The sequence below is a fragment of the Desmodus rotundus genome, chromosome 1 (assembly GCF_022682495.2).
Source record: "Desmodus rotundus isolate HL8 chromosome 1, HLdesRot8A.1, whole genome shotgun sequence".
NCBI lineage: Eukaryota > Metazoa > Chordata > Mammalia > Chiroptera > Phyllostomidae > Desmodus > Desmodus rotundus.
The window spans coordinates 125,299,156-125,316,770 of NC_071387.1; the positions used below are offsets into that span (position 1 = coordinate 125,299,156).

The following is a 17,615-nucleotide window of genomic DNA, read 5'->3' on the forward strand; positions in this document are numbered from 1 at the left end:
GTGGTCGAAGTTCCTGAGGTTGAGGTTGCAGACACCATGACCTCCTGGCTGATGCTCACAGCAGTCATGTAGATGGGGCTCCTCCTGCCTCATGCAGAAGAAGCCACGTCTAATTAAAGTTTTGTACTTTGTCCAAAGCCATCCATCTTACACAGGGCAGATTCGTTACTAGAACTTCAGGTAGTGGTGACAAATGTCACTGTTCACAGGCATTCAGGGATCGTTTCTAATTATTTGGAGGTAGGGGAGGCTGGGAGGGTACAAACTCTTTTAATCCTAATTTAGGTGCTTCACTGCAGACTGAACAATTATTTAGAAAGTACTTGCCTTTGTCCCTCCCATAACTGGGAAGCACCAACAAAGACTGTGTCTGCTAATCCAGAAACCCAGTAAATAGACCTAGATAACTCCTCCTCTCATCCCTGTTAAAAATAAGCAAAGGAAACCTCATTTAAAATGGAGTCAGGAAGCTATGAAGGGGAATCTCTCATGAACTGCCACCCAGACCCCAAACAGGAAAACATACCACAGCAGGAGGAAGAATTTCTCCTAGGCCAGGAAAACACCTCCATCTTTGTCAATATTCATTCACCTGAACCTCTTTAGCTGGTTGCCTGGTTACATCCTAGCCAATGAAAAAATGCTACACTCAGCCAATGAGAAGATTGAACTCTTGGAAAAGCCCCTCCCCTCCCCACTTCCTCTTTTCCCCCCTATAAAACCAGTCTTTCTCTGTTCTTTAGACTTGCTTGTGGTTGTTCACCATACTTTTGTTGTCCCAAATTGCAGTTCCTCTGATATTCCCAAATAAACCCATTTTGCTGGTAAAATAACTTCTTTTTGGGTTTTTTTTTTTTTTAAGGTCAACACGTTCCATATCCTGTTAATCTCTGGGGCCTAAATCTTGCATCCATCTTTCTACCTACTTAGTTTAGGCCCTCAGCACCTGTGTTCTTTCCCTATTACTGCTCCAGCATTTGGGGGGTTAAAAAAAACACAAACCTATTATTTTACAGTTCGGTAAGTCAGAAGTTCCAGTGGGTCTCACCAGGATAAAATCAAATGTCAGTAGAGCTGAGTTCCTTTCTGGAGGCTCTAATAAGAGGATCCATTTCCCTGCTCAGTGGCAGAATTTAGTTCCGTGCATTTGTACGAATGGGATACCCATTTTTTTGTTGGCTGTGGCCCATGCCTAGCTTTTAGAGGCCACCCACCTTCCTCGGCTCCTGATCCAGGTTGAGTTCCTCTCATACTTACAGTGTCTCTGACCTTGAAACTTTTCTTCCACTTTATGGTACTGGTATGATTAGATTAGATCCACCCAAGTAATCCAAGATAATCTCCTCATCTCAATGTCTCTAACCTCAACCACATCTGCCAAGACATTTTTGCCATGTAAATTAACATATTTATAGGTTCCTGGTATTGGGAGTGGACATCTTTCTAGGAGTCATTATTCTGCCTAGCACAGTATCCATCAAAATTTATGACAGAGAGCTTAGTCAAGACAGAAATACCAGGAGGGCCCATAAGAGATGCTCTCACACCCTATGTCGGTAAAGATAGCCGGATGGGAAGACATCTATGTTTACAACAGAGTACTATGGTTGTAACAGCCCTTCCCTTTAACTTTCTTTTTCCCTCTGTAAAAGAGTTTCTTGCTGCTTCTTGCTTTTCCTGTTTGCACGCGGCTTGCCTTGTCTGCACATACGGGATTGCAGTTCTTTCTCCCTGCCCCAATACAGCCATGCACTACATAATCCTGTTTCAGTCAACGCCCCACCACATGTATGATGGTGGTCACCCAAGATTATAGTGAAGGTGAAAAATTCCTGCGCCTAGTGACTTCACAGCACAACTCATTACACAAATATTTACCATTGTGCTCCAACTGCCTACAGTATTCAGTGATGTAACATGCTGCATAGGTTTGTACCCTAGAAGCTCTAGGGGAATAGAATTTATCACCCCAAAATATTTCCCTTTGGCATATTGATTATTTTAGGCTGGTTAATTTTAAGAAACAGCAGACATGAAAGAATCTCTGAAAACCAAACAGAAGTTACCCTTTGTAAAAGACATTCACTTGTGTAAGGAAAATTTCCACTTGCAAGGGTGTCTCCCTGGCTGTCCCAGGAAGAGTGGGCATCACCTTGTGTCTAGACAGTCTTATCAGTGCAGAAGACAACACTGTTACAGCCTTGTCATCGTTTGCTGTCCTTTTTCTGGTAACGCCCCATAACTGACTCCTCTACCCCCAACATCTTCTTTTGTCTTCAGCTGAAGATGGTATTTAAGGTAATGGTTTCATCAATTTTAATAGTTGACTTAGTTTTCCTGGGTTCCTTCCATGTATCTAGGACATACACATGTTATTGAACAGTTTTTGTTTTCTCCCTGTTAATCTGTCTTTTATTATAGGGATGTCTCAACCAAGAACCCAAAAGGGAGGAGAGAAAATTACCCACCCCACCTTCCATCCACAGAGCAATAGGCTATACCACACAGATGAGGCCAGTGGGGTGTGCAGCAAGCTATACCATCTAGGTTTGTCTGAGTTCAGGCTACGATGTTTCCACAAAGACAAAACCACCTAACTATGGGTCTCTTAGGCTGTATCCCTGCTGTTAAGCAGCACATGACTCTAAATCGTTTTCGGTGACAGAACACCTAGTCAATTTTTGTTTAAGGTCAACAGTCCCAACTTGACATATTTTAATAATTTCTTAAGTAAGTTTCATGGCTCTGACATTCTGTTTTCAAATGAACCTTCCTAGAACAACATTTGACATGCCCCCCATGTTTAAAATCCTTTCGCTTTCCACTAACCAAAGGTCAAATTAATATTCTTCAGCTTCTATCGGAAGAAAACACTCGGATTTAGTACTCTTCTAGTTTGTTTTTTGCTTCATTCCAATCTCCACTCCACTTCCTCACTAACCTCTCTTAATGCTTGAAAGATGTCTCAGTAGGAGACTAGGAGGTTCGTATCTGATTTATACAACTGAAGAAACTGAGAAGCCAGAAAGGTAACATCTTCCCTGCGTTTGTCCCAGGTCAGTCCCGACCCCTCGCGCCCAGGGGTCTAGCTTCGCGGTCCCGGTCCAGTCCCCAGCGTGCTGCCAGCCTCTTCCGAATTCTCGGCGGCACCGGGGCTTCAGTCAGGCTCCGCCCCGCCCCCCGCCCCGGCCTCCAAACTCCTCCCCCGTCCCGCCCCCCGCTTTCTCGTTCCGTCTCCGGGCCCCGCCTCTGGCTCCTCCTCTCCGGCCCCGTCCCGCCCCGTCCCGCCCCCGGCCCCTGACTTCTTTTCTCCCGCCCGCTCCGACCCGCGCCGTGGCTGATCGGTCCTTCCGAGCCGGCGAGCGTTCGAGCGGCTGGGGAAGTCCGTCCGCGCCGTCAGATCGCCCCGCTCGCCTCCGTCCCGGCGCCGCCGCGCCCCTTCTTCCAAGTAAGTGCTTCCCTGGCGCGCGGGTCCCGCACGCAGCCTCGCGGGGCTCTCCCGGCTGCTCTGCTGCGGGCTGCTAGTGGGGGGCGCTTTTCGCCCACCGAGAGTTTGGAGAGTGAGTGGGAGTGGGTGGGAGTGGTACATGTGAGCGAGTGTGTGTAGGGGTGTGCGCAGGCACTCACAGCCTGGAAATTCCCCGGAGTTTTACCCTGTTCAGGAGTTGCAGCGACAATCCGAGACCGTGGGCTAGGAGCCCCTACCGACTCGGGCCGACCCCCTAACTTGCACGCCCTGCCGCGAGCCCCACTCGCCGTTCCTTCCTTCCTTCTGTCGACGCGGCCCCCGCTATGTGTCACGCCCTCCTGGTAACAGCCCATGCGGTCGCAAGGGACTGCCCAGGTTATCAGGGTGCCCCAGATTGCAGGGCGAGATGCTGGCCTGAGATTGTAATCCAACCCTGCATTGTACAACTGGCAGGAACTAGAGTTTTGCCTTGAGATCAACCGGTGGAGACTTCCATCTGAAGAAGAAAGTTGTGTGTGCGCGCAGTACGATACTCGAGCCCTCTGCACCTGATGCAAGAACACCTGATGAGAGCCCTCGGACTCAGGGCAGCTGCGGGGCACTTTCAAGACCAGGCTGATCGACCACGCTTGGGCACCTAACGGATGTTTATTGATTCAGTGACACCATATCTTGAAAGCCAACTGATTTCCTACAACACAGGGCTACATAGAAAGGGCCGCTCCTCCTCTGAGGGAGTCATGGAAAGAAGGAGACAGTAGTTGAGTGCCCAGTGTTGAAACACCAAAATCCCTGAGTTACTTAAGACTGATAATTCTACCCCTCCGTAAATTATTTTTATTGGGGGCTAAATACTATCTCAAGGTAGGGCATATTTTAACATTTTAAAAAAGTTAAATCAGTAGCTTTGAGAGCAATAGTGTACTTGAATCCATCAATGAAATGATTCCCTGGTTGCTGAGGTCCCATCCGATTCTAACAGTCTCTGAATTCTCCTAGCTCTCAGTTTCTTCCTGCTGTTGTCTTTCTGTAGAAGTAGAGATACCCAGAAAATCTCCCCACTTTCTTGACAAGAATCCTTTTAAGAGGAAAACAGAGTTTATGGTAGGGAAACAGAGTTTATTTATTCATTGTAGTGTAAGGGTAACAAGAATTCTGTGGCTAAAGGAAGTAACGCTGACAGAGTAACCTTTGAGTGGCCATTGTGCGTTGGCATATGGAAGTTCGAGTTGTTAAATTACTTCAAGTGCTGCCTATCGCAGCAGCTATTTTTGCCCTGGTTTGAATCCTGTTACACAAAGTGTTTCCACAGATTTTTGCCAAGGAAACATTATGCTTTGAAATGTAAACATATGACTCCATCTCTTTAAGGAAAGAAATAATTATCACACTTAATTAAACACCTGGAAACATTTATTGCCACCTTCTAATTAGATCTGTAATGGGAAGTTAAGTCAGCAAGCTGTTCTTAATACTGTAGGTGGTAACACAGTTACCTTTTTTGTCAGTTTTTTGGGTGCCTGTTCCCTGTCCATACATATTAATTGGCTCCCCAACCCCTTGCCCATCTTTTGAGGATTACCTGTAATTTGAATAAATAAAGTTTAGGGAAGTGGATTACCACTTACCTCCACGTAAAATGAGTATCTTAGATATTGAATGTTTTGTGTTAAGACTTTGCATACAGAGGTAGGTTTTATCAGCCATTATATTCATCTAGATTATCTGATCATTTAAGTATCATTCATAAAGCATCAATCTAAGAAGATTCCCCCAAAAGTGTAATGATCCTCCACAAATGGGCCTTTACAATTTTTTTCTTAAAGGGAGACTTCTACTGTGCTGATTCTTGTGTGCTTAGGTTTAATTAGAAAAGGGGTGGTGTGAGCTGGAAAATCTCATCTTTGGTGTCTCTTAATTTTCTGTGTCTGACTTTATTGCTAGCTATAATCTTCATCTTCATCAGTGTAGTGAGGTGTTGTGAGGACAGGCCGTTCTGGTATCCCAACAGGATGGCGGAAACTGAGGGTGAACACCCACACCGCAAAGGCCAGGAACAGAGTATTTTATGAGGCCTGTTCTCTGCAATTCTTCCTTCTGCTGAAAGTGGAGGAAAGGGTGTGCAAAGAGAAATAATTGCATCCAAACAGTACTCATTAGGAAATGCCATGTGAGGGGAGGAGCAGATTTCTAGGTCGTTTATTGCTTGGAGAACTTTGACTAGCTGATCCTTGAAGTGGAGTCTGCCACAGGGGTGGGCACTACAGAGGTCTTGCAGTTAATTGATCCAATTAATAACTTTTCTGCTTGGGATAGCCCCTTAAAAGTGATACATTTCCTTCTTGGAAATGTCATTTGTACTCAATCAGAATTGAGCTTCGCTTCCACACCATGCAGAATAGGTCATCTACCAGCTCCCTCCGTTTTTGTCCAGTACACATTGGAGGGACTGAACGTGGGGTAAGCTCCGAAAGGCAGGGGAAGGTCAGTGATTAACAATAAGGACCACTTCTTTGCTCTCAGAGGGGACTAGGAGCATTCATGCAACCCCAGTACCAGAGGAACTGACTTGGGCAATTGGCTCATGCACAGGGGCCAACTGGATAATAAGCAGGCACCTTACTCCAGTTTGGCATTCACAGAGAGAATTAGCTCTGCTACAGGAGTTAAGGGAAGGCACCGTGCACTGCCAGATTCTTTTATCACCTTGCCCCTCCTTATACTGCCCACATCCTGTGTTTAATATCAAATGCACACAGTAAGAAGTCAACAAACACTGAAAAGGAGCTTCTAATACCCCAAATTTTATTTAACAATTTCAACTCTCCCTTCTCTGGTTTTGATGGCTTTGGCCCTGGGGTCTGAGCCAACCGCAGTTTCTAGACTTTTGTCCATCAGTGGTGCTCCCCAGGAGGTGAAAATGAATGATTCATTTAGAAAGAGAAAAAATATCAGCGAACTTTGTTGCAAAATGTAAATGAGGTCAAACAGTATCCAGTGGAAGTTAGTTTGCAGTCTACATGTTGGCAGTAAGAAGAGGAAATGACCTAGAAGTAGAGCATAGATAATTCTAGAATGTGAGAGGTAAGAAGCATCTTGCAGACCATCTGGCCGGTGAATCTTAGACCACAGCGTTTGCCATTATCCAAGATGGGAGGTGCGTCCCCTCAGTCCCCCTTGCAGAAGCGCGCACCATTCGTTCAGGCAGCACCACTGAACTACTGTGTGCAAGGCGCCGCACTACCCTCTCATGTTCACGGGAAGGCATGCGATCCGAGAGGACCGGTGACTTGCAAAAAAATGTTTGTTTGTAAGAATGGGTCTCCGATGGTAAACTGATAGTGGCAAAACTGGGTTCAGAATTCTGCGTTTCATGGTAAAGGCACTTCCTTAGGACAGCAGAAGAACCATTTTTCATTTTTTTTTTTCACAATCCTAAGAAACCCAAGTGAGCACATTTCTTCTGATGTCTGTTTCAAATAGCCCCTGTGATAGCTGCATTAAACCTAATTCCACAGGCTTTTGTTTTCTTGGCCTTTTATGTCAAGTATAGAAGTTACCTGAGAAACTTGTTTTAAAAAGTCACAGGTTCCACAGTAATCAGATAATACCCACCCATCTTTTTAGGGAGCAGTTGCTTTTTCTCTAAAAGCAAGTATTTATGGTTCAGAACCGGCTGCAAAGCTGGATGGGCATTAACAAATTTGTTTTCCTAGGATTGTGCTTTTTAATATAGAACAAGAGGAGTCATAGACCAACATGACTTTATTTCCCTCGCGGTGGCTGAGGGCTAGGCATACGGCAATCCTCCGCACTGAGAAGAAGAAAACGGTGAGGTCCTAGGAATGGGCCTCCACCAAAGCACTCCACGCTGACTTATAAACAAATCCAGGTTTATTTTCTTGTGGACAAGGGGATTAAGTCCAAAATTCCACTTGTTGTACTTGTGTTAAACATGGGGAATAAAGATGACTTTTAGTTTAGTCAAAAAGATGGTTGGTTCACATTACTTCTGGAATCAGCTGTTCGTGGCTCAGCCACCACTGGCTGAGTGACTTTGGACAATCTACTTAAGCTTTCTGAGCCTGTTTTCCCCCCAGAAACTGGGGTAGTATTTGCATCATAGAATTGTTGTGTGGATGAAACCAGAATGTTCTCCTGTTGTCCGATGTGAAGAAGGCATCCGACAAGTGGGAGGCTTTTTGAATTGGCCAAATCTATCTCATTTCAAGAGGACGGTGTTTGTACTGAGCCATGGTGGCGGAGAGAGGGAGAGTGGTAGCTTGCACCTTGTGCGCTTTAGCATGAACTTCCTTTGTTTCCCTCTAACGAGGCCAGAAGAGTCCAGAGAAGTGGGTGGATTTAGCAGTCTCAGTGATTCCCAGCTGCGGAGTCACGTGATTATATAGGGAAATCTCGCTGCTGCTCCAGCTACAGGGACATGAGCCAGAGCAGGCAGTCCTGGGTTTTAGGTGTCTGAGGGTGAAGAATAGTGTGACATCCAGTAAGCCTCCCTGTGTATATGACCCATTGCCGTTAAGTTGTGAGCAGTGGTTTGGTCTTTCACCACTGGAGGCCCTTGTTTCAAACCGGTAATGGATGAAACCACATTATCTAAGAAAGACAGGAAGATAAGTCTCAGCTGCCCTTAGTGCTGCAAAGGGACTCAGGCTAGCATGTGCTCAGGGGAAGTTGTGTGAATTCTGGAGGCAGAGGGCAGGGACGCACCTGTGGGGTTACCTGCTGGGGCAAGCTTTTCTGGGGACCTGGCACTCTTCAGGGCACATGTTACACATGAATATTTGAAAGGAGCCAAAAAGTAACAAATACTTTCTCTAAGCCTCGCTTGTATTGCTTCAAACCAAATTCATTTAGTTCAAGCCTTCTTCACTTCAGCTGTTATTTTATTTATTAAAAAAAAAATGAGTTTCTGACGACTGTCAGCCACAGTGAGGGAGGCAGATTGTGGTGTATGCTTGTGGAGACCTAACTGTCCTCCATCCTTCCCTGTCTCCTTCCCAGGGGCTCCTGAGCTGGCGGGGCTCAGGCCCTCACACAGTTGCTGATGCAACAAGGGAATTCCGCCGAAAATGCCACAGTGGTCTTCTGAGAAAAACTGCTGCACGATGCTGGCAACAGATTGCAAAGTTCAAAACAAACTTTTATGACTCAGACCTTTAAAAAATAAGTCTAATACCTGATTATACTGCTCTGTTATCAGGAAACAACTGTTATTTTTCATTCTTCTCTTTAAAAATAAGAGGTAGTTTTCTCGGAAATGGCTGGTGTTTGCTTAACTACTATCACCACCCTAGAAGGGCAGAGCAGTCTTGACTTGGTGATTGGACTTCCTTCTTCCTTGGTGTAGACATAGGCCCCCAGTGACTCATGAGTGTGTCTCACTTGGGAGGGGTGAATGAGCTCACACCTCCCCGAGCATCCAGTGGTGGCCCGCGTTGCACACATTTAGCCATTTTGCTCCTTTGCTTTTATGGCCCGGAATGATAGCGCCTGAAAGAATGACTACTATTACTGCCAGGGTGACAGACTGTATGTCGACAGGGAGCCTCCCGAGCAGGCAGGAAGTCCCTGCCCTGTGTGCCTCTGGCAGCGTGGTTTGAGAACACTCGTCTTGGCAGTCACAGAGGTGAGAGGTCAAGTAAAACTTTGAACTTGTCCAGTGTGCTGCTGTATTTTAGGGCTCATCTGAGGCCATAGTTTCCACCTTGACTGCATGATAAAATCAACTGGGAAGCTTGGTACAAAAGGTACAGATTCCTGGGCCGTACCTACTGCAGCATCACAAAGGCTGGGCCTGGAAATCTGTATTTTAACAAGGTCCCCTAGATGGCTGATGCAACAGATTGAAAACCCCTAGCCTGGGAGACTAGTGTTAATGTCTTTTTTTTTTTTTTTAATTTTTATTGTTATTCTAGTGTTAATGTCTTGTTGTCTAAAGATTATTCAGGCAGCAGATATCTTGTTTTTTTTCTCTCCTTTTCCTTTTTTGGGGGAGTTGGGGGTAGTGGAAAGAAGAAATCTCTTAAAAGTATGGAGTAGCTTTAAAAGCTTTAAAGTTTAAAGAAGATTGCAGTGAACCCCTGTGTACCCGTTCTGAGAAATAACAAAGTGGTTTTTCAAGTAGGTCCCCACTGGGTTGAAAAATGATGTCCAACAACCAGGTCAAGAACAAAAAATGACACCCAGTCAATAGTTCTGTGAGGCAGAGACATTGGGGAATCTGCTCAGCATTTACTAACTGGAGATCTAGAACCGGAGTCACTGGCAGTGTGGACAGCATCGTCGAGAGTGCCCGCTGACCTGAGGACGTCTCACGTTGCTCGTAGATCCCTGACATGGGATGGCTGTCCTTTTCTTCCTCACTTGTTGGGAGGAGTTCCAGGCCCAAGACCCTGAGTTGCCAAGTGTCCTGTTTTCCCTACCCCAGGCCTAACCCCCTGTCTTGAGGTCCTGGCACCTCCAAGAATTGATCCTGTTCTCAGAACACGCTCTCATTTTATAATGGTGGGCAATGGGAGAATGGAGAACAGGTTGTTTTTTTCTTTGAGCCCGTCTTTTAACTTCTCCCTTCCTTCTCCTCCTCCCCCTCCTTTAATGTTTAAATTTGAATTGTACTAGTACTTGAGATTTCCTTCCCTATTTCTGAATTCTGATCAGTTTTCAAGTTATCATTCTAATAAATTCCATTCATATGAAAATATGAATAATAAGGTCTGCTAGTGATGACACATACATGGGACTAATTTTAGTAGAGTCACTATTTTTTCCTCTCAGTTTAAATATTTGACCAGGGACTAGCAAGTATGAAAATGGCGTCATTTGAGTCTTGTCTCAGTCTTCTTGTCTATCCATCCCTCCTCCAGGTTTGCTGCCTGAATCCAGAGCATCAGGGGCCTTCCAGCCTCACAATTTGGAAAAAGGGGCAGATAGAGGAGATTGGGTGATGCCTTGTGGAGACAGGCAGCAGGGCCAGAGGATTAACCATTTCCGTCTTCCTGATGCATACCTGGACTCTGATTCCCCACAAGCACCTCCACCCCTAGTTTTACCCCTCAATCAACCTTTTGTAAGTTCTGTTCTCCTTTGTGGTTGCCTTATGTTTTGTGTATTCATGACAATAAATAGTATGCTGTGTCTCGGTAATGGTGTGCTAGGGCAGCCATAACAAAATATCACAGACTAGGTGGCTCGTAAACAATAAAAATTTGTTTTCTTACAGTTCTGGAAGCTGGAAGGCCAAGATCAAGGTATCAGCAGGTTGAGTTTCTCCTGGGGCTGCTCTCTTTGGCGGGCAGTCAGCCACCTTCTTGTTTCCTCACGTGGTCTTTTCTCCATGTGCATGCCTTCTCTGGGTCTTTCTTTTAATAAGGACACCAATCATGTTGGATTACAGCCCCACCCTTATGACCTCATTTAACTTTAATTAGTTCTTTAAAGGACCCATCTCCAGTCACGTTGTGGGTTAGGGCTTCAACACATGAATTTGGGGTAGAGGACAGAATTATCTCAATAACAAACTCCTTTGTGAAGGTTATTACAAATAGTACTCTTTTTTTGTCAATGGTTTACATCTACCTATATGTTCAGAAATCATGGTTATTATTTTGTTACTTTAAATAATTATCCTTTGAAGAAATTAAAACACGAGGAAAAGTTTTGAATATTTATCCACTTATTTACCATATTTGGGGGCTCTTCATTCTTTAGGGGAGACCCAGCAGGTATTTTTTGACCTTTAGCCTGAAGAACTCTCTTTAATATTTCTTACAGCTTAGAGCTGCTGGCATCACTTTCTCTCAGCTTTTTTTTTTTTTTAATTCAATCTCAACATGGCTTCTTCCTTATATCCTTAATTGTAGGACTTCTGTGCAGTTAGTCTTCAGATGGTTCTCCAGGTTGATTGTCCTATAATTTGGTTGTAATTTTGACGTGGTCACAGCATCCGCCTACTTCACCATCTTGACCCTCTCCCAGCTCCTTTTGTGTGCCCCTGGTGTCTGTGTGTCCAAATCTGTTCTTATAAGGATACCAGACAGATCGCATTAGAGCCCACCCTAACTCCCTCCTTTCCGTGGAGTCACCTCTCCGAAGACCCTATCTCTACAGCCTCATGTAAAGGTAGTGGGGGTTGGAGCCTCAACATATTAACTCTGGGGGATGGCTATTCAGCCCAAAACAATTAGGATGCTTTAGACTTCAGTTTAGACTTCCAGGTAAGAGATGATTCAACTGACAGTGATTTAAATAATAAACACACTAAATTATCTTACATGAAGGGTAGTCTGGGCTTGGTTTGATCCAAAGTTGAATCAGTGACTCAGACAATGTCATCAGGGACCAGGTACTTTTCATTCTTCTGTTGTCCAGTTCTTAGCGTTTTAGCATTTTTACTACAGACTTTACACCTCATGGGCAGAAAATGGTTTCCTCAGCAATGGCTATCTTAACATTCCCCTCATCCAAAAGGCAACAAGTGCCTTAACTGCCTCATCCAAAGGCAGGAAGTGCATGTGGCTGTGTAGGGGAGGGGTGGGACACAGAGAGGGCCGCAGAAATCTCTTCTCTTATAGTACCTATCTCTTTTCATCAGGGGATAACATCTTTCCTGCAGCTCCCTCAGGCCTCGTTGGCAAGAACTGAGTCATAGCTGCAAGGGAAGCTGTGCAAGTGCATAGGGGGCGCCGATGGATCCTCCACAGTGGGAGCCACTGTGCCAATAGGAAGAAGGGACAGAGGCGTGATTATTGGGCAGATCAATAACGTTTGCAGTTGCTAGACCTAGCTCCCATGCCCTAGCTAAGGCCATCACTGTTACTGATGTAATAATCCCAGGTTTATTGGAATGAAAGCTAACTACCCATGGTGAGTAGTTGGGAGAAAACCAAAAGAAAGATGTGGAAGTTGTTGAATATTACATATACTTAATTACTACTAACAGTGATTTTTTAATGTTGAGGGTTTGTAAAAATGGCACTACATACTTTGGATGTCTTCATCCTGCATTCAGACCTAGAAGATGTCCATCAAATCGAGTGTACTTTATGTTTCTGGAGATGTCCACAACCTCAGTGACAGTAATCATGACAAACGCTGATTGAGCTCTTGGAATGAGCAAGTGCTTCATACACATTTCATTTCATCTTCATAAGGGATTTACGAGAAAGGTATTATTGTTGATCCGTGTGTACAGATAAGGGATTGTGGTTTGGGAGGTTAAATAACCTGCCGCAGATGCCGAGCTGGGACTCACACCTGGCAGCTCAGATGCCTCGCCTCCTATGCTCTGAACTGCTGCGGAGTTTGAGCCTCAGCAAAATGCTACCAACTCCTTCATTTTCTGTGAACTCCTAAGGGCTGTTACCTCTCCAACAGTCAGGGTCTACTTCATATCTTGTAGTAGATTATATTTTTCAGATTTTGTTATTTTCAGTAGTAGAAACATGAACCATGGGAGGGTGACCAGCTGACGGTCACTCACCTGGTGACCGTCAGCAAGTCACCAGTCTCCTTTGCCAGATGCAGAGTGTCCCAGCTCTTAGGGTCTGTCATTCATGAACCTGTTTCCATCTTCAGATTGTACCAGAAATCCTGCTTTTGGTTTTTTGTTTTTGTTTTTTTTTTTACTATTGTTACTCATAATTTGCATGGGAAGCTGAGTAGGGGAATAAGGGGGTTAAATTCCATGTCTAACTCTGGGCACCAGAAGCTGTGTGCAGCTGGAGTATTGAATGCTTGCTACAACTTTTGAGTTCAATGACTGATGTCTCCCAGAACCCAACAGCCCTCTGCAATTCCAGTAGGCATCGAAGAAGTCATTCTGCATTTCCCAATTGAGATTGCCTTTGAGACACTTTGGATCACATCATATGTTATAAGCTTTAAAAAATAATTTAAGATGTTATAAGGCAAATTTAATTAAAACAATACAGGTGAAATAATTTGCCTTAAACACGAGAAGTTTGTTGAAACAGAAGTTTTTCCTAAGACACTGGCTCCAGCTGATTTGCTGCTGGGCCCTTTTCTCTCCTCCACACCTTGTGGTCTTTCCATCATTTGGTCTTTACTGTGCTGTCACCTAGATCTTAACACTTAAAAAAAACCCTTTTTATTACAAAATAAAGCACAAACACCCAAACTACCCCCCCCACAAAAATGCACACTCTGGTGAGTTATTATAAGGTAGTCACTCATATAACAATCACTCGGGCCAAGAAATAGAACTTTGCCACCTACCCCCAAAGCACCACCATCTTTCCCCAGCCACATGTCCCTGAGGCTCTCCCCGACTTCTGTAGTAATCACTTCCTCGCATCTCTCTATGGTTTTATCACCTAAGTGAGCAGACTGACCCACTGTAGTTGTCTTGCCCATTTCTTAAAAATTTGATGCGTCTCCCATAAAAGTCCTAGAGGGAAACATTGGCAGGAAAATCTCAGACATTCCACGCAGCAACATCTTCACAGATATGTTCCCTAAAGCTAGGGACATAAAGGAAAGAATAAACAAATGGGACCTCATCAAATTAAAAAGTTTCTGCATGGCTAAAGAAAACAGAATTAAAATGAAAAGAGAACCAACCATATAGGAAAACATATTTGCCAATGATACCTTGGCCAAAGGTCTGATCTCCAAAATATATAAAAAACACACGATTCCACTCCAGGAACACAAAAAACCCGATTAAAAAATGGGCAAAAGATTTTAACAGACACTTCTCCAAGGAGGACATACAGAGGGCCCAGAGACATATGAAAAGATGCTCAGCATCACTAGCCATCAGAGAGATGCAAATTAAAACCACAATGAGATACCACTTCACACTGGTCAGAATGGCCATCATAAACAAATCAACAAACAAGTGTTGGAGAGGATGTGGAGAAAAGGGAACCCTAGTGCACTGTTGGTGGGAATGCAGCCACTGTGGGAAACAGTATGGAATTTCCTCAGAAAACTAAAAATGGAACTGCATTTTGACCCAGCAATACCACTCTTGGGATTATATCCTAAGAACCCTGAAACACCAATTCAAAAGAACCTATGCACCCCAATGTTCATAGCAGCACAATTTACAATAGCCAAGTACTGAAAGCAACCTAAGTGCCAATCAGCAAATGAGTGGATCCCAAAACTATGGTGCATTTACACAATGGAATTCTACACAGCAGAGAGAAAGAAGGAGCTTATACCCTTTGCAACAGCATGGGTGGAACTGGAGAGCATTATGCTAAGTGAAGTAAGCCAGGTGGTAAGGGACAAATACCATATGATCTCACCTTTAACTGGAACATAATCAACAAAAGAAAAAAAGCAAACAAAATATAACCAGAGACATTGAAATTAAGAACAATCTAACAGTAGCCAGAGGGGAGGGGTGGGGACAGTGGGGAGAAGGGTTTTCAGGAACTACTATAAAGGACACATGGACAAAACCAAGGGGGAGGGTGGAAGCAAGGGAGGGAGGGCAGTTTGGGGTCAGGAGGGGGAAGAAAATGCATACAAGTGTAATTGAACAACAGTAAAGTAATTTTAAAAATTTTGATGTGTCTTTTAAATCTCTTTTAGTCTATAGATTCCCTTAATATCCTCCCCTTTTAAAAAATACGATTTTTCTGTTAACAGACATGAGCTGTTTGATCTGTAGAGTTTCCTACAGTCCTGATACCAAGAAAGAGGCACATTCATGGTGCACTTCACCTTGTTCCTTTGCCCTCTATTTCCTGATCTGGGTCCAGAAGCTTAATCAGACTCAGGTTTAATCCCTTTGGCAAGATTACAGGTGTGTAGTATCCTTTCCTGGGGGGTGGGGGGCACATGATGTCTGGTTTTTCCACTCTGTTTTGGCGTTAGCAACTGTTGTTCCTCATTTTCTTGACCTATTAATTCATTAGGAATTTCAGAATGGTGATATTCTAATTTACTGTTTTGATTTTATTAGCTGGAATAATTTATAAGGATAGACTCCCCTTTAATCTGCTAGTTGATTACCCAGTGGTACAGTTCACACAAAAAAAGCAGGATAAATGCTTGATTCTTTCCTTTGATTTGTCCAGATTTCAAGGATTGGTTGTCTGTTATTCTCAGAAATTGACCGCTTGGTTTTTATAAATTGATATTATTTTGGAATTAAATGTATTTGATGGGTTTCAATCCATTGAAATTTAATTTTTTTACTAAGACTGAAATAGTCCCATCTTTGACCAGTGGGAGCCTCATCCAATTAGCTCCTGAGTCCTCTGACATGACCTAACTAATATTTTATAGCTTTTCTGCTGTCTGGTATGTTAAGGTGATTTAGGCTTGTCTTGTACCTGGAATCAACCATTTCTTCACCAACCTCTGGTTTCCTTTAATGAGAACAGTATTTTTGGATGTCTATGCAAACACCAGGGATGATCGTGCACTGGAATGGTCATTGTTTCTAGGCCTTTTCACTGGTTAGGGCTGGGAAAATACATGCATACACATACACACATTTATGTACAAACATAAACACATAAGACATTGTGCATTCTTATAGACATTTCCAAGCCAAGTTCAAGACTGAGGGTTTTTTTGTTTAACCTCTTCTATGTGACATTTGTATTTCCTTTCTCTTACACTTAGGGTTCTAGGTTTTTAGTCACAGGGGAGATAATGAATTATTTGATTGGGCTGTATTCAACATACAGCATTTTACTTATTTCTACAGGTAGCTACATATGACCCGCTTACTATAAGTTCTAGTATCAGTGTTTTTAGACATTTTGATTGAAGCTCTTTCTGCAGTAGTTTTCTTAGGTAGGGCTCATGGGAACAATATCCCCTAATATTCTGACAACACTTTGTCTGTGACCCTTTAGTATAGGTCAGTTTTGTTGGGTATAACAACCTTCGCCCGCATTTTCTTTCCTTGCGAATCGTAAATGTTACTCCATTTTTTTCTGACAAAATATTGTCAAAAAGCCTGATTATGATAATCTAATTTTCTTTCCCTATGACCCACTCTTTTAGCCCTTTTGAGAGCATCAACTATCTATTTGTTTCCTTCGGTTTGCTATCTACATAGCATTCCAGTACAGTGATTAGTGACCTATTATGTTACCAGATCCAAGTTTATGGCCTGGCCAACCATGGTGCCAAATAACCTCTCCCTCCTATTAATTCAGAATACGCCATTTACTCTCAGTATCTAAAGCTTTCAGTCTTTGTAACCTCAGCTGTACCTTGCAAAGCGTATAACATTAGCACGAAGTATGTACGTGTTTATGAAATGAATGATGTGAAAGGATGTGGGGTTTTTCCTTTCCTTTTTAGCCTGTCAGAAGCTACCCTCCCCCTTTGATTCTTTTCCTCGGTGACTTTCATTCAGACACAGCTGTGCTCACTGAGGCAGGCTGTCCGCAGAGCAGAGGTGTGTGGGTGTTGCACCCATTGGTCGCAGGTTGTTCCTGCCCTCAGAGTGTCGGGCTGTCAGACGATGCTGTCCTGTCCCTGGGCTTCCAGGGCCTGCACACAGGGAACCCCTGGCCTCACAGAGTGTCTGGCTCTACACCAGATGCCACGGTGGTTTCCATACCTGGTGACCTCCTCAGTGTGGGTTTTCGGTAGGGCTCATGGGAGCAAACGACCTCTCATTGTGAGTTTTAAGGCCCAGGCCCCTGGCATGTGGGGCCCAGTCCCTGTCTGTCCAATTGTGCTGGGGCACCACCTGCCCTTTCCTTTCTTGCCTTGGCTGACCTTTTTGCTCTTCACTTTTAGCCACCAGAACCCATGGCAGGATATTGGACTGGGAGCCTAGGCTAGGATGTGATCCCTGCTGCATTCTGTTTAACATGCACACTGTGTTTTGTTTTTAAATTTTAAATGCCAGTTCGTGGTGCATACATGCCAGTTTGGCCCAAGCCCCTGCTGCTCGCTGTTGTAGTACCCCAGTCATTTATCTGCCTGCCTCCTGTAGACAGTGGGGACTGTGACCTCTGACACAAGCTCTCCAGTCTCTCAGCACACTTGTTACATGGGCAAGACCCTGGGCCGCCTGACTTGGTGGCCAGCCTGCGCTCGTCCTGCAGCGCCCTGGCCCTGGGTCTCCTTGTTTGGTCCTGGTCTGTGGGCCATGCAGACTTTCCATTCCCATCCTCTTGAGTAT

The 17,615-nt window shown here is 44.2% G+C and overlaps 1 protein-coding gene across 2 annotated transcripts in view; it reads left to right on the forward strand.

The window, feature by feature from the left end:
* Nucleotides 1–3,319: 3,319 nt before the first annotated feature.
* The window catches only part of TNFAIP8 (TNF alpha induced protein 8), a 111,981-nt gene continuing 97,685 nt past the window's right edge, over nt 3,320–17,615 (forward strand). Inside the window, exon 1 of one of the 2 annotated variants that reach the window (XM_045204500.2) lies at nt 3,320–3,448. In XM_045204500.2, the coding sequence (XP_045060435.1) occupies nt 3,448 (1 nt within the window). In that variant the 5' untranslated portion in view covers nt 3,320–3,447. The remainder of the gene's footprint in view (nt 3,449–17,615) is intronic. The other variant, XM_024571558.4, reaches the window with a different exon arrangement.